At 31.0% G+C, this 24,135-nt stretch overlaps 2 protein-coding genes across 4 annotated transcripts in view; both read left to right on the top strand.

Moving 5' to 3' along the window:
• LOC126780534 (tissue factor pathway inhibitor-like) overlaps positions 1 to 19,526 on the top strand; it is a 55,210-nt gene extending 35,684 nt beyond the window's left edge. The window contains exon 5 of one of the 2 annotated variants that reach the window (XM_050505112.1): positions 19,439 to 19,526. In XM_050505112.1, the coding sequence (XP_050361069.1) occupies positions 19,439 to 19,511 (73 nt within the window). In that variant the 3' untranslated portion in view covers positions 19,512 to 19,526. Of the gene's footprint in view, positions 1 to 17,522; positions 17,644 to 19,438 lie in introns of those variants that run through there. The other variant, XM_050505111.1, reaches the window with a different exon arrangement.
• Positions 1 to 24,135, top strand: part of LOC126780481 (carboxyl-terminal PDZ ligand of neuronal nitric oxide synthase protein) — a 217,394-nt gene that overhangs the window by 3,042 nt on the left and 190,217 nt on the right. The gene's annotated exons all lie outside the window — the stretch shown is intronic.

Here is a 24,135-nt window from a genome sequence, read left to right as displayed (position 1 = left end):
TTAGATACTTTAAAACCGAGTATTATTAAAATGCTTAGCAAAAATTTTGTTAAAAAATATTTTTTTTGATGCAATGTGTGAGAAAGGAAAGCTTATATCAATAGTAAATATTTTTTAGCTGAGAAATGTAGTTAGAATGTGAGTATTATTGTAGCACCATAGATGCAGTTCAAATAATAAGGATGCATTAATAATCACGTGCATCATAATACAAAAAATATCTTTGAAATTTGCAGTGAAATTTATATTTAAAATTTGAAATTTAAATTTCATCCTTATTGGCGTTGCCAAAGATTCAACATCTGTGGAGCTGTTTGTTTATGATTAACTTACTTATACTACTTTAATTTTTTGGTTATCTGTGGTAAAATAATTATATTATACAATAAATACTTTTAACATTAATAAAGAAATGTATTTGTTTTAAATCAAAGTTAATTAAGGAATTTAATATTTACGTTTAATGAAATATTAATGATATTTTGTAGTTTATTTATTTACAATTTAGGTTTTTGTTTAAATTTGAATGCGTAATTATGAGCGTGTGTAGTTGTGTACATATTTTATCATAAAGAACAACTAATCTGATTGAATTAACGTTTATTAATAAATAACGGCCAATACTTTTGAATTGATGTGTTTTATTTAAATAAAAATACAGATACACTATTTAAATATAATATGCGATACGGAAACGATTCGGCTATCAACATAATTTCAAATTCAAGTCATGAATTAAGAAGGATTTTATCGAAAGGCTGTTTCGAGCTTAGCCTATAAAAGCACAATAGAATAAATTATTACTACGATAATATGAATATGCACGTTTGTCCGCGCGGACTTTGAACATTATTGTATTATATATATATGACCTCTTTGACTCATTATACTTGCTTAAGCTACATTGATTGAGAAAATAGGATTATTGTTATGTTATTGGCATTCAATTTTTAATAGTGCCGAGAAATTGAGTTAAAATTGCTTAATTTTCTTCTCGGTAATTTGCCTCGTGTTTTTTTTACCATCATTCTCATGGAGAAGGTAATACTACTCCTCACCGGTATCAGGATATAAAAGAGCTAGTACATATAATTAATAATAATTAATTTATTAAAACATGAACAAAAGTTTTCTCGTTGCATGTTATTCATTTCATAAACACTATATTATATAAATTTTACAGATTTAATAATATTTAAACGCCTTTTATTATAAATTACTTATTTACCATCCGAGGATTTATTAGGCAAGAGTCCGATTGGCTGGTTTAGTGTTTATTTATTTAGTATTCCATCGTACATTATCCGATTTAATCTTCTTTGTACATAAACAAATAAATTAAAGCTTATACTATATAAACTATTATAAATAGTTTATATATAAACTATTTAATCCTTATTAATAATTATATTATTTTAAAGTTAATTTGATGTGCTTAATTTGTGATTATAATTCATCTCGTGCTTTACGGTGAAGGAAAACATCGTGAGGAAACCTGCATGTGTCTAATTTCACTGAAATTCTGCCACATGTGTATTCCACCAACCCGCATTGGAGCAGCGTGGTGGAATAAGCTCCAAATCTTCTCCTCAAAATGAGGAGAGGAGGCCTTTAGCCCAGCAGTGGGACATTCACAGGCTGTTTCGGATTTAAAGTTAATAGAGAATTATTTATCTATGTCACTATTCCAGCAAGATTTGTGTTGTTGTTGATTTGTATTCAAACAAAAAGTTTATATAGAAAAATATGTAATATATATATTTCATAATTATGAATTTAAAATTAAGTATTAAAAAATAATGTAGACTTAAGAGAAATAATATAAATATTATCGATATTTATAGTCCTTCTAGCTAAACATCCGTAACATAACATAACGGCTAGCTAAACATGTAATCAATAAATTGATATTAAAAAATCCATATACTAAAATGGGGCGAGCATATGCCTAGGGCGAAGTGCAACACGTGAATCTGAACCAATGATTGCGGGCTCAAACTCTGGTACGCACCACTGGGCTTAAAGGTTTATTCACTGTAACATGGAATCAAGTCTCATAAATATAGTCGTTTGAAATAAAAGCAATATAACAATTCAATTGCGACTTTGTCCACGTATTAAATATTCAATCAAATTTAATACATGCACGTCTGTTTTATTAATTGCATCGCTCGCTATTTTCACAAACGTAATATTTTCACTTTACCGTAGTCTCCTCAAAATATGATGAGTATTACTTGATAAATAAGATGAGGAATATTTAATAAAAATAATAATATAAATTTATTATACTTTAGCTATTTTAGTAGTAAAATCAATGTAAAAGCCCCGGAAGCAATCCAGCAGGAAACGGTTATTATACTTGGTTTGTTTTATATTTATTATAGAAAGCATAGAAAGCACTATTATAATATATAATCAAGAATATCTGACCTAATAATAACACAGTTTAATAATACTGCTCGAATTAAAAATATTGATAAACAAGAAGCTGGAAATTCTCTAGGATATTCTCATTTTTATTCATGGATAACGAGACTTAACTCTGTATCGGAGAATAACTCGTTTAAATTTTTAATTAATTTTAGTATTATTAAAAATTACCATAGATAGGTTCTTGCTTTATAGATTTTCTATTAACGTGTAATATCTAATACGGGGACTTAAAGTTGGATATGTAAGTACTGGTCGGCGATAAAAATAAAAAGATATTATAGAGGAACTCAAGAAATATGAAAGCGACTACAAGGCTTCATTGTACGAGAATTAGGAAGAAGTATACTTATTATGTGCTAACAGCACATAAGTGCTTCCTTACTTGGCGGTAGGGCTTTGTGCGAGCCCATCTGGGTAGTTTAATGTTTTTATTACTTACTTTAATTTAAGGAAAAAGACACATATGATTATTATTATTTATTGAAAATAAGGAGTAGGTAATAAGGTTTAGTGTACGTGTGTAATGTTGACTAGGTAGCTTCATCAATTTCCTTCAGAAAAGTCAAATCAAAAAGTATCAATAAATGAGTGGTTAAGGTAACTAAGCTGCCGCCTCAGACAGTTACCCTCTTGGCCAAAACCGTATGACAATCTATTTGGCGTTTTTATGTTTATGTTATACGTAGTCATAAGTTACTATAACTTTAGTTTTAATAATAATAATAAAATCATTTATTTCGACCAAACAGGGATCATAAATACAAATAAATAGTAAAAAGACAAAAATTACAATAATAAAAATCTGAATTAAAACAAATCAATTCAAATTCACACTAATCAAAACAATCAATCATATTACATTATATTAAATTAGACTAAATCAAATATATAAATTAAAATTAGATTAAATCACATTAAATTAAATTAAATTAAATTCCATCAAAGTTTTGAAGATATGAAAAAAAAATAAACGGTAGTTCAATTTATTTGTCACACTGTAATACTACTTAATTGAAATTAAACTTAATAACATATTTATTTTAAGCGTTTTCTGTAAATAAATTGGATTTTCAATCACTAGTTTTAGACGTATTACAAAATATTTAAAAAAATAAATAAGCGGATAAATTGCTTGGCTCGATGTTGACTATATCATTATATTATTATTTAAAATAAGGCTCTGCAGTGAAGTCCTAATTTATCTCCAGCGAAGTCGCGATAAATTATATTATATAAGCATATTATAAAATTAATATTACAATTCATATAATTGTTTATTTCTCGTGTTTATGTATATATGTATGTATAAAGTTTACGATGTTTGATCGTTCCGGATAGAAATGCTACTAACAACTAACGTTAACTAAGTTCCTATAAAGTTAAGATAATTTTGCAGCATTTAAAGTATATACTATATAAATAACTACATTAAAATCGGCGTAATAACTGCTAATATGCATCATGGTATATAACGAGGGAGTATCTACACTAAAGGTATATAACATGGATGTTCATAACAAATGCTTGAATAGGTTTTGCAATATGACGGGCGTCATACACGATATTAAATTTTTGATGAAGTAATATTACACACGTCTATTAAAATCGTCACCTTATATGCTTTTATATTGTGTCTTTGTTCATCTGCGTACTGTTATGGATTAATTTTTAATCAATATGGGATTTTTAATAGGTAGATAAAGGTAATTGTTATGCACTTGTATTCTATATCGAACTTCAATAGAAATGAATTCGCTTTTATAGAAATTATCGCATTAATATATTATACTTAATATCTTGGTACTAATAATATCCTGGTACATTATTCACACGACCATCTGATCCCAAGCCAAACAGAGCTTGTACTTTGGAAACCAGACAACTGATATACTACATATACTACTTTTTGTTTTGTAAATACATAATTATATAGAAAATTACACCCAGACTCAGAGCAAACAGACATGTTCATGCACACAAATGTCTGTCCTGGGTGGGAATCGAACCCAGGATCTGCGGCGTGAAAGGCAAGTATCTAGAAACCACGCCAACCGACCCGTCAAATTAGTACTTAGATTTTAAATGAATCATAATTGTAAAAATACTCTGAAATCATAATACTATAACATTACCATAACTAGTTATGGGGTAGTCTTTTAAAGCTTAGTGCATGTTATATAGGAAGTGTGGAGTTTCTTTCACGTACACTAGTCTTCGTAAAGGGAATGCATAGGCAAAACAAATTGGAATATATCGTTGCGGAAGTAAGGCTATAAGGCTGAGAATACACTACGCGAGCATGTGATATCGTAATACAAATGTGTTGACTAGCTTCGTTTATGTTTAAGTGTTATTACAGAATTACGAGGAGTAATTATGAACATCTTATATTTATATATTACATGCGATCTGATAATAGTTCCGCTAAATTGTGCACTACAAATATGTAGTTCGTTATTCGTAATACAACAAAATTCGACTTAATTACTCATATCCACTTTAATTAAACTTTCCAACTTCCGATAACAACTTTAGAAACATTTAAAACCCCAATTTATTTCAAGGAACCATATTATTTCAGATCTTAAAAAATTATGTCATATCAATTTAAGGTCAAAGTGATTTTTTATCTGTAACCCTTCATTTTGCTTGCTTTAAGCTACAGACTTATTCGGCTATAGATATTCGGTTTGTATTAATAGAATTAATATCCACTTACGGTTATACATATCAACCAAATCTGACCCATATCTTTAGTTAAAAAGTATTTTTTTTGACTCGAGTCTCAAAATTGGTTATTGTGACGGAAGTGTTTTGACTGCAACGTTTACGATCTTACAAGATATCTTGATATTAGCGCAACTCTCTGTGGACGTTGGGCTTAAAGATCATTATTAAGTTAACGGTCTACGAAAGCCCTATAGTAACAGCCTGTCAATGTCCCACTGCTGGGCTAAGGCCTCCTCTCCCTTTTGAGAAGAAGCTTTGGAGCTTATTCCACCACGCTGCTCCAATGCGGGTTGGTAGAATACACATGTGGCATAATTTCAATGAAATTAGACACATGCAGGTTTCCTCACGATGTTTTCCTTCACCGTCAAGCACAAGATAAATTATAATCATAAATTAAGCATACGAAAATTCAGTGGTGCTTGACAGGGTTTGAACCTACGATCGTCGGTTAAGATTCATCTAATTCAAAGGAACTCTTACGTAAAATGATTTGTTTGTTATAACAATATATCGTAACATTAAATCGCTTATGTTAGTGATCTAAAGGCTAGATAGAAGGTGTATTCTACCTACGCTTGAACACACACTTGTGCACTATTACATATACTGCGCAGTTGGCTAATCTCTCCTGAGATTGGCCACCGTGGCCGAAATCGGTCTGGAGGACATTATTATTATTTCCATTATTTATCAAACTACGCATCATAATACAAATTACGGATTTAACATTAGAATACATTGTTTTTTTTTTTAAATTATAGTGATGGACAAAAAATGCAAGAATACGGAAATAATACCGATTTTTATAATATGTTTTTTGAACAAAAATAAATATGAAAGTGTTAAATATAAATAGCCTATGCCTATAAATGATAATAATACTGACTGAGATGACTAATGTCGTTGTTGTTGTTTGAACTAAGTAAGGAAACACTATCGCAATTTTTATGAAAGAACATCTAGTTTCATATATATATTAAAACCCTTACAACTTATGTAAAAAAATGATTTACTTGTAGACCGGGAGACAGTAGGTGAGAATTCGAAGAAATTTGTTACAAGTATGGCAACTTAGTCACAAGTAGTCGAATTGTGGGTCCAAACGGCTTATCACATAAAGATTGTTATCTTCTATTTTTTTCCGGTAGTTAAAAAAATTGGGGTGGGTGGGCAATGTACCACCTGATGGTAAGTGAACATCACCACTCATTATAAGAAATATTTAATATTCCTTAAATCACCAATATGCCACCAACCTTGGAAACTAAGATGTTATGTCACTTGTGCCTGTAGTTGCACTAGCTCACTCATCCTCAAACCGAAACGCAAAAACGACATTGCTATTATAACCAAGTGTTATTTTTTTGTACAAACTGTCTAGTTGCTGTTGGCCCTAGTAGCTTCTACAGCGTCACCTGGCGGGACCAAGTGTTATATGTTTCATTCATTAGTTAATTCGACAACTACATCGTCTCCATGCTTGTGCCAAATAATTACAAAAATGTTATCACTATCTCCTGGTCTATATGACCCTTGCTAGATAGCGTAAGCGCACACGTGAGATCCATGTAGAAAGAAGCACTCAACGCTCTGTTATTGGAATATAAAAGAGAAATGACAATATTCTTATACATTTAGTATAACAAATACAAAAGCACACATTCATATTTACATCTCTATTATTAGAACACAACCTTACAATTTTTAATGTTAAAGTTTTAGGCCGATGTTACTAGAATAATGAAGTTTGAAATGACTTTTTAATTACACTGGTTGTATATATTCATGAATATAGAGTTTGATTCTTCTGTTAAGCAGAACTATTGCTCCTGTAAAAAAACACGCCTGTAATCTTGATGAAGGGTGACCTTCATTGACTTGGAAATCACCTCATAGAAATTAAGGGATCTCTGTCACCCTTCGTCAAAGAAGTGGACCTTTTATGCTCCCCAATTTCCCAATTGTCGGCGATACATTAGCTCCTTTATCTATTTTTATCTTCTCTCTTGACTATATTGTCCTAAAAGGGTGTCTATGTTCTAAAGTTAATTGTAGAATTATTTTTAGTGAAATTATTTTTATACTAAGTTATAAATTAAGATGCAACAATGTTTAGCTGAGTGATATAAATTATTTATGTGTATTCATGTTTATATATTCTCTAGAAACGTATGTATGTAGTAATAATATTATAACTTGAATATAATGTATATAAATAAAAATGAATGTTTGTATGTTTGACCTGTAATATAAACGTTTTATGAAGACCCTTATTTAACCGTGCGCAGTCGGGTCGGGTAGATAACATATAATAAATAAATATATAACATATATAAATTAGTAAATTTTTCAGTTCATATTCTATATCAACTGAGGAAAACTATAGCAAATAACTGCCATAAATATGCACGACATGAAAATCATTCGAATTTATTTATTTTAAATATATCATAGTTTTGAAACAACTTCAAATTCAAGTGTTTTAGGCTATTTTATCGATAATAGAGTACTAACCGTTTTCTGGATAGTTTTAATGAAGAATATTTGAACAGTTAAGTAAAAAAATATGAATGAAAGATGATAAAATTATTGGATTTAGTTGTTGTTATCACTATCATCTTTCACAGTGTAAACGTAACCTTAGAATGTCATTCACTTTAACGATGTTTACAGAATACAGCATAACCTCTAATGATGAAAAATCTTTTGTTCTAATGAATTCATATGTAATGCAACTTTTTCAATATGATTTTTTTATAAAAAACGTGGTTAAAGAATTTCTCCATGTAATTAAAAATCAAAAAGACTTAAATATAACATATTCTAAGATATTAACCATATTAGCAAATAAAATAAATTAAAAATGTATAATATATCACACTTGTGACTAATTTTAAGTACAGATTCTTTGATATTATCCATTTCAGATAAGACGGCTAGTCGTCCTTGGGATAATAATATCAATATTTTCAAGAATATATACTGAAATGGCGAAGAACGCTTGGATCTTAACCGGTGATCGTAGGTTCGAACCCGGCCAAGCACCACTGAATTTTCATGTGCTTAATTTGTGATTATAATTCATCGTGTTTGACGGTGAAGGAAAACATCGTGAGGAAACCTACATGTGTCTAGTTTTACTGAAATTCTGCCACATGTGTATTCCACTAAACCGCATTGGAGCAGCGTGGTGGAATAAGCTCCAAACTTTCTCCTCAAAAAGGAAGAGGAGGCCTTAGCCCAGCCGTGGGACATTGACAGGCTGTTGCTGTTACAACAATTATAAAAATAGAATGAATAGAGAAAATTTAGTAAGTAAAACAACAAATTTTAGTTCGCCAGAAAACATTAAAACAGGTATTAAGTGCACGAATTTTAACCAATTTTATTGACCATTTTAATATAATCATCTTCTGCCTCGCGTTTTTCCGTCCTAGTTACGTCAGAGCCCTCTTTCCTACGTTTATGCCTTCACTTTGCCCGATCTAAAGCATCCTCTTTGGTGAGATCGTGCGAGAGCACGACGCGAAGGACGACTTGAGAGATCAAGTCGTCCCTCGCGACGTCGAGCCAGCGCTTCTTGGGCCTGCCACGCTATCTAGGCCTTCAACAACAAGGTCAAGTAATCCGTTTCCGACATAGTCCAGTGGTCGGCTAATGTGGCCAAAAACACTTTATGGGTAGGTCCGTACTGCCACAGGCCATATAATTGATGTTTGCAACATTTAGTTTCAGACCGCTACTCTTTAGCGCACCCTTCCATTGGTTCGCCTTTTGCTCTAATATCTGCTTGTCCTCATCTATCAGTGCAATGTCATCAGCATACATTATGAGCCAGGGAGACGACACATAGGCTTCCCTAGTGACAACGTCAGGCACTACACTGAACAGGAAATGACTTATATAATATAATATTATAATTAATTATTATCTTATTTACCCAAGTCAACTATATCACGTTCAAAAATACTCTTTGTGAAAATAAATAAATCTTAAATCGCATAATATAAATTTTGGGAATTTAAAATGTTCCGAAAACAATTAAGTTTGTTACTTGTGCTTATGACACAATTTAAGTAATTCTAAAGTGTTTTATGATATTTCAATGAACTACTACACGTCGACGATATAATAAATCCTAGACACGTTCAAAGGTTAAATAAAAGTGTTTTCAGATAAATGTGTTAAAGATTATCTTCATCGAAGGTTGCATATTGGAGAGGTGGAAATTGCTAAACCTATTTCTGAACTCTTTGATCATTGAACGGATTTATGAAAAGAAGTAGGTCGAAATTTAGTAAAACTGAATTCAAATATATTTTTATTATTTTTTGTAAAAATAATACTACCAATGTACTATGTTTCTATCAAATGTCATCATTAACCTAACCGATTCATTCTTGGTCGGTGCAGTATGTTTTTTAATTATATTTTTACCCCTAGTTATATCACTTTATCTATATATTTACTTGTCTGTCTCACATAATACGCCTCTTTCCGTTCTCCCTCGTGCCTTTAATCTATTCATGCCTATACTTAGGATTTTCTAGTAGTATTATATTTATCCCTCCATGCTCCATGTCCATAAGAACCTTGATATTCAGTTGATCAGAAGTGAGGTTAATATAATAAAGTCTATGGGCGATGTTCTATCCAAGTAATAAATGTTTTAATAATTGATGTTGAATTTGCATATGAATTTGAAGCGAATAACTCAATCGCGATTTAACTAATATTTGATTTGCATGCCAAATGCATTCTGTTCAACTAGATACAGTTTTGAGTTTCTCCAATTCGGTCTCGTTTATTATTTCATAATATCTTGATATATGAGTAAGTTTTGGATTACTTTGTTTCCTTCGTGAGCGTTACTATGTTATTGTGTTTTTTTCTATTACATTATATCTATCTTTCTTTATCTATAAGGAGCAATGTTTTATTTCAGAAAAAGTACTATAGAATACATTCATTAGAAAACTATATAGCAGTCTGAAATGTTGTTCTGATTTCGTTAATTAATAAGCTATATGTAATAATAAAATCACCACTGCCCATAGACATTGGCGAAGTAAAAATATTAACCTTTCCTTATATTGCCAATGCGCAGCCAACTTTGGGAATGAACATGTCTCATGTGCTTGTAGTTACACTGACGCACTGATCCTTCAAACAGGAACGCAACAATACTAAGTATTGCTGCTTAGCGGTTGAATATCTGATGAGTGGGTGGTACTACCCAGACAGGCTTGCACAAAACCCCACCATCTAGAGAAACTTAATATTATATCAAAGAACATCAATACTAAACATTTATATTTGGCAATAGCAGAATTGCTAGGCATATAGCCTTTTCCAATAGCGGCTAACAACTGGTGATTTTAATGTATATATATAAATTTATCTTTTGTCAATATTCTTTAGCGTTTATTATTTTTGGTAATTCTATCAAAGTAATTAGAAAAAAAGATGAACCGAAACTCAGTTCAGACAAGTTCATACACCAGTTGCTTTTGTTTGTAAACTTATCTGGGGCATTACATTTACAATATAATAATAATAATATCCTGGGACATTTTTCACACATGGTTATCTGATCCCAAATTAAGCTTGTACAAAGCTTGTGATATGGAAACCAGACAACTGATATACTACATATACTTATATTTTTCTTTTTGTAAATACATACTTTTATAGATAATTACACCCAGACTCAGGACAAACAGACATGTTCATGCACACAAATGTCTGTCCTGGGTGGGAATCGAACCCACAACCTTCGGCGTGAAAGGCAAGTATCTACCAACTACGCCAACCGGCGTATAAAATAAATAAATATGTAATATAAATATATAATTATACGTTTGGAGTATATTAAAATATATTAATATTTACTGTTAATAATATTTTTTTATTATATAAGTACTATTGAAATGATATTTTAACCTTAATTAGCTTATAAACACTCTACTGTCCCCATATATAAACACCGCAAAATTGGAGTTAAATTATAAGATTGTATGTAAGTATGCAAGCTACGCTGAAAAGCTGAAACATATCTTGTTATTTGAATTATCATTTGGTTATTTGAATAAATCTCTGCTGTTTCGCCCTTCTGGCCCTTCCTAATATAATGTTCTTTGTTCGTATTACTGATTAATACTTAAAGTGAGCATATAATCGATGACCTAGAATATTTTGTACCAGACATGCCAAGATGCATAATTATCACTTTTACTTAACCAAAGAACTAAATGTTTGTACGCTCTCTTAGCCGACTTTCAACGCGACTTTTGAAAGTAATTTCGAATATTGATCGCATCCAAATGACTGTAATTCGTACCTTATAAACAATTAATGTTTTTTTTTTTACTTTTACAGTATAAATATTTTATGTTATTGTTATGATAAGTTGTAAGAATAAAATTCTATCAACCTACTACAACACTAAATATATTTCGGTCACAAGATAACAGCGAAGTTCATACTAGGGTGTCCAATAGTGTGCTTAGATACAAGTGCTTTTTCTCTCCTCGCTCTCATAATAATCCGATGAAACAGCAAAGCCGACACGATCGAGGACAGTTAAGAAGCCAGACAGGTGCAGGACCAAGAGCATTGTCTTCGAGGTGAGACTATTACTGCAAATTTTTAGACTTCGGGATGCTAGTTTAAATTTCCCAAATGTAAATTCAAAACCATTTAATTGATTAGACTTATTAACTGGATTTGAACCCTAGACCTTAGGATCTATCCTATAAGCTACTCGAATAACAAGGTAATCAAAATTATGTTAGTTTTATATTAGAATTAACGTTATAAAATGTCGATTCATAAGTTTTAAGAGCTTAGGCTTATAGACATTTATTCCTCAAAAAGACAAAAACTGTCATTTACATGAGAATGTTAACAATTTTAAAGAGCTTACTCGAACAAAGTAAATAATGCTTGTTTTTTTTTATAATCAGCATTTATTGTGTAGTGAGATATGCTCCGTGTGTATATAGCAAGCACAAAGTAGGCAAACACATAAAAATAATTAAGGACTACCAATTAGAGGTAACTCTTTACAAATACTTACCCTACTTAATGTTCAATACAAAAGTCGTTTTATAATCAAAGAAAAAATATATATATTTAAATATTTTACAGACATATACTACATAGAATCGTAGTTATTCGACATAAAAAATACCTTTTTATATATTTAATTTACAATTCATATTAACTATTCGATTTAAGCTTTTACGTTTAATGCAACTACATACTTGAACGCACAACACACGAGAAAAAAAGAGACAGAAAAAAATGGTCCAAAATCACTTTTATTATTCAAGTATTATACTCATCTTTGCGTAAAGGACATCACATAATAAAAAAATATGTGGCTAGGAAACGTTCTTTGTCATGGTCTGTAACCTTTAAATCCTTTGTGGATTCCATCAAAAATCAGTGTTCGTTTTCAAGACCATCGTAAAGCTGAATGTTATCTTTTTGGGAAAAATCACTGTGACACATTGATCTTGAAAATATTGCGACTACATTGTTTGTTTTTATATGTACTATGTAATACATATCATATCCATATTGTCGTAAACTATTTTCGAATTCTTTCTTCATATGTTTCTTTCTTAATTTGTTTTGAATTAAATATTTTGATAAACAATATCTTCGTAACAAATTTGTTCGTAAAGAATGAACTCTGATTTCCAGGTAAGGCATGAACATAGTAAGGAATGAGTTAAACGAATTCTTTGTTCATGTCGTGGCAAGTTGAAAAGATAAGATAATGATTGCGCAGTGGTCATGCAATTGGCATCTGCGCCAACCGCAACGGGTTCGATCTTCGCTCGTTAAGCAAATTAGTTATTCCTGTTTTAAGGAATCCATCATGGTTTAGATTTTACCGATTATATTCAGCATGTTTGATAATTTAAATGGATCATTAATATTAATAGTTTTATATCATAAGAAATTGTAACAAAATCTACCTCTAGTAATTTTTGTGTAGATTCACATAGGCTTGGGACCACTTAATATAAATCTAAATATTTATAATGTTTAATAATAATAATAAATATTTTTTAAAAATTAAGGGTCCGGACTTTGTTTCAGAATATATAGTGATAATGGTATATTTTTATTTTACTCTTTATTAAAATAAAAAAAAAAATCCGTATTTTTGAACATGTACAGTAACAGCCTGTTAATGTCCCACTGCTGGGCTAAGGCCTCCTCTCCCTTTTGAGGAGAAGGTTTGGAGCTTATTCCACCACGCTGCTCCAATGCGGGTTGGTAGAATACACATGTGGCAGAATTTCAATGAAATTAGACACATGCAGGTTTCCTCACGATGTTTTCCTTCACCGTTAAGCACGAGATGAATTATAAACACAAATTAAGCACATGAAAATTCAGTGGTGCTTGCCCGGATTTGAACCCACGATCATCGGTTAAGATTCACGCGTTCTTACCATTAGGCCATCTCGGCTTTTTACCAATAAATAATAAATCAATTAATAATAAATCCAGTCAGAAATAGTAAACTATATTTCACTATATGAAATCTGAAAATATGTACGTTCTTGGAAGCTATAATTTTTTCTTGCTATTATCATGAATAGGTTACATGACTTTTTAGAAATCGGTTTCTCTTATTTTGAAATTACTTTTTAAAACTAATTAAGTGATATATTTGTGCCAATAACGACACTAATATAGGCTGGCAGGCTCGAGATAAAAAACAAGGAGTCTCCAAATAAGTTACAGGTTTAAATTTAGTTCATGGAATATGTAACAAGTGCGGTTAAGCACCTTATTATAATACGAGTTGTTTCTCTTCAGTAGATTCAACTAGACAATTAGTTTTATTTACCAAAACGTTCGAGTTTTAGTAAAAATTTTAATGAAGACTAAGTAAGTAGTCAAAATTTAATTAATTAGATAAATAATTCATTAGTTTTTAACGGTACCATACCTTCGTAATGCCATGAGTATTCACAGACTAATTAATATTGTATTGCGTGATTGATAAGCTCAAATATTTCAAAAAAGGCTCACAAAATATTTAATTAGAAATACAACAAACAACTATAAAGTAAACTTATCAGACTATAAGAACGCGTATTTGTAAATAATTAAAGATGAAAGTTGCTTGAAATGTAAATACACACACTTATGTAGCTCATTGTACCGATTAGTCACTGATTGGAGATGCATTCGAGCATGAGACGATGATGGTCATTGAACTTTGAAAACGGTACAGTTTTTAATTTTTAACAAAATAATTAGTTCTATTTTATTCGTTTTTTAAGGCAAACAAAAAAGATCTTTACAAAATTTTTAATAAATCAATAATTGTAAATTTCTTTATAATTCCACCCAAATCATGGTGAAATTGTAAATCGGTGAAATAAAAAATTGAATATTTTCCAATTCTTAAAACACCATTGTATTTATACTAAACAGTGCAATCAGTTAATCTCCGTTGTACTACAAATCAAGCATTTTATATTAGTACAAGTTAAAGTTGTTAATTTTGGTGCAGTATAGTGTGTGCGTCTTTTAGAAGCATAAAATTATTTGGGAACATATTCGTTTACTTAACGACATGGCGTTTAACTTCCGTCAATTTTTATTCTAAGCGTTCCAATGGGCGGCAAGTTGTGTATAATATAGTGTATAATAAGTTTTATATCGACACCCCGATATCGAAATTCTGTCGCTAATAACACTGGTGATCAATCTTAACATTGAGTACATCACAAAAAAAGCAACATGAATACAAAATATAAGCGTTTTTTTGGATTCGAAAATCGCGAATGATTAATCTTTTAACAAATTACTTAATTTGTCTATTAGCTTCATTATATTTTAAAATATACGACTAGATATTTATTATTATTATGTATTGAGCGTTATTTCAGTAAGGCCTTCGACAAAGTAAATCAATGTGTACTGCTACATAATACTACGTCACTTCTATTGTACTCTGTCTGGATATCTGGAGTACTACAGGGATCTCAATTAGGCAAAAATTCTTCAATATTTTCATTAATAACATTTGCACTTTTTTCATCAACTAATGACAATTCGTTATTTATAATAAAAAAAAAGAAAAAATAACTCAACAAATAATGGCCTTGACATTTTTAATGATAATAAATTTCATTTTAAGAAAAAAAACTAGAATGTTTATAAATAATAATTAATAGCTCATATTATATAAATCCATAATAGTTATTAAGTTTTAAAGATCTGACATATGAACTGTAAACATTTATATAAATAATTCATACTTAATATTTCCATTATGACATTTTTAAATTTTAATCTCTACTTAAATTTATGATCAATTATTTAATTTAACTTATTTTTAATCATCTGACAAAAACGTATTTAAAATTCTCATCTTATTATGTCAATATTTTTGTTAGTTTTATAATATGTCACTATTTTTTCTTTGTGGACTATATTTTAAGTAATTTTAGAAAAAAACTAATTTCTATAAAAAAGAAGTAAATATCTAAATACTCATGTTGATTATTGATTTAATGTGTATATATTTTTTTAATTTTTTTATTATTACATATTTGTTATAATACTCTTTGGTGTTGATCGTTCTCTTCTGATTCAATTATTAATTTGAATGATCGTTCACAGGATCCTTGCATAAATTATAATGATGACCTAAGATGTTATATTTTGGAAGCGACAACAATTAAATGTAATAATAAATTTTAAAATTACAAATAAACATAAAAAACATACACCAAAAAATTATTTACATTCGATTCTGAATATATACAGCCAAAGACATACTAACTGGTGGTAGGGCTTTGTGCAAACTCGTGTAGGTACCACCCACTCATCAGATATTCTACCGCGAAACAGCAGTACTTAGTATTGTTGTGTTTCGGTTTGAAGGGTGACCCAGTGTAATTACAGGCACAAGGGACATAACATCTTAGTTTCCAAGGTTGGTGGCGCATTAGCGATGTGGGTGAGGGTTAACATTTCTTACAATACCAATGTCTATGCGGGTTGGTGACCACTTACCATCAGAAAATAGTATTATAAACCCATGGTGTTTAGATCCACATGTTTTAACCACTAAGCCATTTCTTGCATATGTATTACTGAATTAAAAACAAGAAAGAAACAATATGCTGACGATATTTTAATATAAGGTATGACGTATTAGTTTATTCTCAACAAAAATCTTAGTAATTACTATTGAACCATAAAATAGAATGTGATTTTTCGTCTCATTCTACCATTTCTGTAAATTTAACTCAAACTTTTAATAGTTACTATACAAGTATTGAATTATTTTGAATACAATGAACGATAAACTTCCCTGATCGGAACGAAGTTCTCCCGCTCCTGTGCCTCAATATCAAATAATGTGGTCCCTTTTACACATAATTGTTTATTGATAGGTAAGAGTGAGAAGCAATGTACGTCTTTAATAAACAACGTTTCGATCCTTGAACTTTTACTTTGTATTTATTATTTTTTTATCGAAATCTCTTGAACGATGTAACCGGTGGCCGCTGTCGTTTCTTATTATATCAATATTGTTGTCTCTATCACTCTAAGGTGCTAAAGAAAGAGATAATATAAGCCATATTAATTTGGATATTGCCATCCTTGTTGTGTACGTATATGATATGTCTATTTCCGCTCCCGATCCAGTATTAAGCATAGGCTAGGATAAGTTACGACAATATATCAAAAGTAAGAAAAAAATCTGGGTTTTTCACATAGAATCCATGCCTATAAGTGCCTATTAGTCGCTAATTATAAGTCGTTTTAACTTGTATATCTTGTGTATAATTTCATTAACCTGAAGCGTTGAAGTCTTTTATATGCTTACAATAATTTTAATATTAGTTTGTGTTTTGCTTAAAGCATATTCATGTAAAGAAAAGAAATAACCTGTGTATATTCCTTCGCTGGGCAAATGCCTCCTCTTCTTTTGAGGACAAGGCTTGTATTTTAGTATTCGGTACATGCCGCTTTCATCATGGTTTACTTTATCGCTAAGTGCGAGATAAATTATTATAAAAACAAATAAATTAAATTGCTCACTTTTGCTTGCCCGGTTTTAAAGTCGCAGTCTTTGTTTTACGTGTTCTAGCCACTGGGCCACTTTGAATACTTACATTCTTTATTAGTATAAAAAACCGTTTTTCTAATTGCTCAGAAAAATAATAGGTCATGAAACGGTTTAGGTCATGAAAAAGCTGATCCCATAATTTATAAGGAAAATTAATTCAATACGGCCTACAACGATTAGGGCAAATTCCGCACGGTTTTAAAATCAGGAAATATTTTAAATCTTAGTCACTTAGTCATCAGGATCGCATCGAACAGAGAACGGCAGCCGAGACCCGCCTCCGTCGACCGGTTTCTACACGTGCGTCCGTGGTGCAAGGCATTGAAGATATTGGGATATAACAAGTTTAATTTTTTTTAGTGATTAAAGGGTGGGTAAATTTAACTTTTTACACTTTTTAGTGATATTAAAAGACTTTTTAATGTAATATTTTAAAACATAATTTGTACGATTGTATATATAATCGTACGTACAAATTTAAGTCGGCAAAAACTCATGACATTGAAAAACAATCGAAATAATATATATACAAACGAAAAACATGCAACAATAAAACAATCAAATTATTAAAATTGATTTGATTTGGTTGCTGTTCCAATTTTTCTCCATATCTTCTGACTTGTACTGATGGTTGGCAGCAGGACTCCATGCTCGCTCTCCAAGCTCCCCTCCTACTTGCAAGTGTAACGGGATTACTAATATCGTAAAGGACCGCAGGAACGCAACATCGGCTTCAATGCAAAGTTTACTATTTTATTCGATAATCGACTTCGACTAGTATAATAATGACAATTGTAATTTTTGATTGTCTTAGAAAATAAATTGCTTTTTGTGTTTACATTTATTGATTTATAACAACAAAATATTAACATTCATTTTTATTCTTGACAGCCATAAACCTTGTCAGCTTGGTTGCTAATTAAACATAGACAAACTAACATATATAATTAAAACGAACACACATCAACCCTAATAAAAAAAAGTAAAACAAAATATTACAAAGGCGAGATCTCAATAAACAAAGCAAATAAAGCTTATTAATTATTATAAGTATGTATGAAATACAGATATACTTACAGTATTAAACATTATTATTATTATATATTATCACAATAGTATTAGGTAATTAGTAACATACTCATACTTCATATATATATATTTTTTTTTTATATAGAATAGGAAGGTGGACGAGCATATGGGCCACCTGATGGTAAGTGGTCACCAAACGCCCTTAGACATTGGCATTGTAAGAAATGTCAACCATCGCTTATAGCCAATGCGCCACCAACCTTGGGAACTAAGATTTTATGTCCCTTGTGCCTGTAATTACACTGGCTCACTCAACCTTCAAACCGGAACACAACAATATCAAGTATTGCTGTTTTGCGGTAGAATATCTGATGAGTGGGTGGTACCTACCCAGACGAGCTTGCACAAAGCCCTACCACCAGTATAGTATTATATGATCTGTGCTCATACTATAGAGACTGTTTAAGGTAAGAAATATGTCATACTCGTAAATATCGTATCCGTAGGCAATATTTTATTTGCTTTCATAACATTTGCCTCGATTCCAAATTTTTAGACGTGTTTTTGTTGGTTAACCAGTTGGAATTACCAGTGAATAAATTCAAGGATTTTTACAACTATTCTACGTTTAAAAGAATTATATTATTGATTATTTTAGGTCGCCTATCTACCGTTTCCGTAAATAGCTATCTTCTAATCGAGTCATTATACTCTCCCTTCATTCGGATGTCTGTTATTTATAAAAAAAGAGATAGCGGTACATGTTATGCTGCTGTCTCGCGTTGTGACTGTCATTACGGGCAGCTATCAATCAAGTGCGCTTTATAAAATGCCTGGCTTATGTTTTACACGATTTAATTTTAATCGGGATGTACTAATATATTACGACGGCAGCGGTGCTTCCAGGAACATTCATAATTTAATGCTAAAATAATTTTATATCAATATATACCTTATTCACTTATTTACTTGGTGGTAAGGTTCAGCAGTATAATAATTAATATATGTTTAATAAACGTAACATTTAAAAAACGCAGTTTGAAGCAAAACTCTTCCAATTTCACGTTATTTACCATTCTTTATAATAACAAGTTTTTTATTTTTTGTATTTCTTTCTTTCAGTACTACAAATAAATATACTATCACATTAAAACAGGTGTTGACATGCACAAAATTAACCGAAATAATTTATTAACTTAAACCACAGAAAAACACCGAAAAGGAATGCATTCGACAAGGCAACAAATCTTCTAAACTTCTAAAATCCATTGAAACTTTATTTAAATGTTTGTTCAAGAATTTCGAGGTATAAAAACAAGAAACGCTATTTAAGGCCGGCGTTACATTTTCGATTTACTAAAGCTATACATGTAGTACAACGATACCAAGTATGTTTATTACTATGCATAACATTATTGTTATTATTGTAGTTTTATTTTTTAAATAAAAGGTAGATACAATTATTTTTTACAGAGTTTGTAGCGGGGTTTTTATTTAAAAGTAAATTGTTTTTAGATAACATTTTTTGAAAAAGTGATTTTTGACAGTGGATTCGTGGCTGAGTAATAAAACGTTTTCGTTTTATCATTTTAAAAGATAAGTTATATACTTAGCTTGGTAAAGGTGGAATTAACCGAGCACCAGCACCAGCAAGTAGCTTAGTAGTAGTTATTTTTATAAATATAAATTAAAAGATTTACTATTCTTTTCTTTATATATATTATTCTACATATAAGAATTAAAGAAACTTGATGGTAGATTTTTTAAATAAGTAGGGGGATAAGCAAATGTGCCACCTGATGGTAAGTGGTCACCACCGCCTATAGACACAGCGTAGTCGTTCAAGTTTGCGTCCAGCCTTAAGCGTGGGATGTAAGAATGAAAATTGTTTTGCTGTGACGAAATAAAACGGGCAGTAAAATGAAGATGGAGTCGTAGTTAAACTCACTTCAATTCATCGGCATTGCTGAGAATTAAAAGGACACGTATTGTTCATCGAATATATTTTGTTGCTTAAAGTTCTTGTACATTATTAACTTTATCTTGTGTATTTTTTAAATATCGAACATATATGCTTATAAACGTTAAGCGGGTGATTAGTTAAATAATGCTATGTTTTCTTTTTTCTAATGTCAAATCAATAATGACAGAAAGAGAGAAATCAGTGTATAACTAAAGAGCCGCTAAACAACGTTTATAAGTGAGTCACTCAAAAATGATAACTACTTTCCATTTATATCAGCTAAACTAATAATTTAAAATATTAAATAATTGGTCGTCGGTATCATACATGGACCTACACAGAGCTCTACTACTTAACATGCAAAATTGTAAAAAAAATTGAAAATATAGTGTTGGTCCTGATTTAATCCAGCAACAATTAAGTTTATCGTGTTTACTTCTACTTTGGATCTCTTGATTAACTTAATATTCAAATTAACCAAACCACAATTATTATGACTAGTTCTTATAATGAGCATTGCAACACAGCATCACTTACCACGAGACAGAATTGCGCAAGAACTCCCGGCTGACTTCCGTGAAATCATTTTTAAACTCTCATATTAGTATCGTATACGATGATAAGGGAAATGGTTGGGAATTTGCCTATAGCCTGTTCCAATCGAAGAAGGAGTATAGATAAACGATCATCGGTTAAGATTCACGCGCTTTTACCACTGGACCATACCAGCCTGAAGAGCCGAGATGGCCCTGTGGTCCAGTGGAGATGGAGAGAGCGTGGTAGAATAAGCTCCAAACCTTCTCCTCAAAAAAAGGAGAAAAGGCCGTAGCACAGCTGTGGGATATTCACAGGTATAATATTTTAATTAAAATGAATTCGTATTTTGGATCAATTTCGGGTTTTATTTATCTTATCAACACAAATTTACTTTAATTTTACTTCTAAAGATTCGATATCAACTTCGCTGACATTTAAAAAGTCAAATCCATAATGAATTCATAGATTATTCAAGATCACGACCAATGATATCGCGTCATTTCAATGTCAAAATTGTTTATTTGTCTTTACTCAACTTATGGTTAGAATAGGCTTTATATGTGTATATTTGATATTTTGATATTCTACTACTTCTTTATTCACCAACTCACATTGGACTAGCGTGGAATAAACTAAATTGCATTTCGAGAGGAGTCCTTAGCTTGCCAATGTAACTTTTTCAGGCTATTACTTGTTTTTTGTTTTGCGTACCAATTAATTACTTCTAAGATTTGTAAATTGTGTGCAATAATCGTTTAAAAACATACCACTACGCTTAAAGTTTTCTTAAGCATAAAAATACTTTTCTGGATTTTTTTTAAGTAAAGTACGAATGTAATGTACATTTTGTGATATTTAAATTTATTTCTCGAAAAAACCTTTCTACTTGCTTTTAGCGGACTTATCTCTGGAGGATTAAATATCTCCCATAGGTATCTCTCCATTTCCTTCCTCGCCGAGCAAGAGATGAATTATAAACACAAATCAAGCACTTAAAAACTCAGTGGCTTGAATAATCTTGCGTTAAGATTCGCGTGTTCTAGCCGCCGAGCCATGTCCGCTCTTATATTTTATTTTAGTACCCACTAGGCTTAATTAAAAAATTATGAATATTTAATGTATTGTAATAACTCAATTATTCAAGCAAAGATTTTTGACTCGTAACTTTGTTGTAAATGATTAAAGGGCTACTCAAATATAGAAGTAATTAAATGAACCAAATGGATGTCCCATCGCCCATCGCACATCCGCTAATTTAAAGTCTTTAAATTTTTAAAATGTCTTTATTTTTTTTTAAATTATACAATTCATTTATGTTAATAAGATTCTAGAAGTTTTTATTTGTTCACTTTGTGCTTTTGTAACTTTAGAGGGGTTGTGTTGAATAATTAAATTAAATTAATTTATTTGCCTTCCGTGTCAAAACTTCGCAAACCCACGGATTACTTCTTAGGAGTATTCAATGTTGAAACCCTCTTTAATAATCTAATTATTAGTCGGAATTTGGAAGTAACAAATAATTTATTTAAAAATTTCACAGTGATTTTATTATCAAGAAAAAAAAACTTAAAAGCAGTATGTGTATGACGCATTACTAAAGAATTCTCTTCTCTCAAGAAAAAGCTTTGGATTGGTAGATATAGATGTAGCAGGTTTTCTTTTTTACCAACACATGCAGGTTTTCTTACAATGTTATCATTCCTTCCTAAGCACGAGATGAATTAATCACACGAAAGGCGCTTGCCCAACATTGAACCCGGAATCTTTGGTTAAGACTGACGTGATGTGATCTTCACTGAGCTTTCTTCGCCAGTTCTTCTCAGTTCTGAGGGCTCTTTCAGAACCGGTAGTAGATTTTTGACCATTCAAAAGAAATTGTAATGCTTTTGTAATAATATTGAATAAAAAAAATTAATTTAAATTTAAATTATTTATTATATGTATAATGATTATTTATTATTATAATTACTTTTTATTAACTGTATCTGCTTGAAATAATCTATTCCTGTATGAAAAGCAACGAATACATCAACATACTAGTAACACAAATCACTTCTGGGTCACCAATTATGTGGCGGACGTGAAGGACTAATAAATAATCACTTGAGTACAAGTACAAGTATCGTAGTTAATGTCAAGCTCAACTGTGCAACAGTGACTGCTCAGTAATAAAACCTAGATAAGGCAATTTGATTTTATATTAGAAAAACCGGCGACCTAACTCACTTAAAATGCTGCCATTTTAACGTACATTATACGTATTTGAATTACAGATAAAAAATATTCAAATTATTAGGTAGCAAAAATTAAAAAAGATGTTCGTTTCGATTTCGGTAACTCGCAAATAGCGAAATTAACTCAAAAAGAGGCAGTTTTTTAGATATCACAGACATATCCTTCAATTTCATTTATTTATATATTTGAATATAAAACCGATACGTAACATCATAAATAGACATTACTATTAATAGTATACACGGTATTGGCTATTTGACGAAATTAATTAGTATGTAGGTGGTAACCAGATAGGTTTGCTACTACATAAAACTCTACCACATAATTTACAATTTGGGGAACGTAACAAAATTAAGCTTATTTTTTGACGGTAGAATGTATGTACATCGTACTAAAGTTAATTTAATAGTATCTGAAGTAATTTCAAATACATATACTTAGTTTTAAAGAACATTGTCAACTAAATAACATTTTTTAAATGTCAACAGATTGTTTTTTGATAGACAAAATTCACGGCTTATTAACTTACGCCTATAAACAAGCCGAAACGTGGACACTAACTGCGGGACTAGTTCACAAATTCAAAGTCGCTCAGCGTGCTATGGAGCGAGCTATGCTCGGAGTGTCTTTGAAGGATAAGATCAGAAATGAGATTATCCGGAAAAGAACCGGAGTCACCGACATAGCTTGCAAAATTAGCAGGCTGAAATGGCAGTGGGCTGGTCACGTATGTCGTAGGACCGATGGCCGTTGGAGCAGACGAGTCCTAGAGTGGAGACCGCGAATCGGCAAGCGCAGCGTAGGGCGCCCTCCAGCCAGGTGGACCGACGACCTTAAGAAGGTGGCGGGCACCAACTGGATGCGGAAGGCGGAGGACAGGGAGCTTTGGCGCACCTTGGGAGAGGCCTATGTTCAGCAGTGGACAACGATTGGCTGTTGATTGATATAAACATTATTTTATAATTTTAAAGAAGAAACATACGTATTATATGCGATATATTTATATGAGAAATACATAACTTTCTACAATTTTCAAAGAGATATCTTCAACTATCGTAAATGTCGTTCACTAGCTGATATGAGT

This window comes from Nymphalis io, chromosome Z (genome assembly GCF_905147045.1).
Source record: "Nymphalis io chromosome Z, ilAglIoxx1.1, whole genome shotgun sequence".
Classification (NCBI taxonomy): domain Eukaryota; kingdom Metazoa; phylum Arthropoda; class Insecta; order Lepidoptera; family Nymphalidae; genus Nymphalis; species Nymphalis io.
The sequence above is the reverse complement of the archived record's forward strand: the minus strand, read 5'-3'. Positions and strand labels throughout refer to the sequence as shown.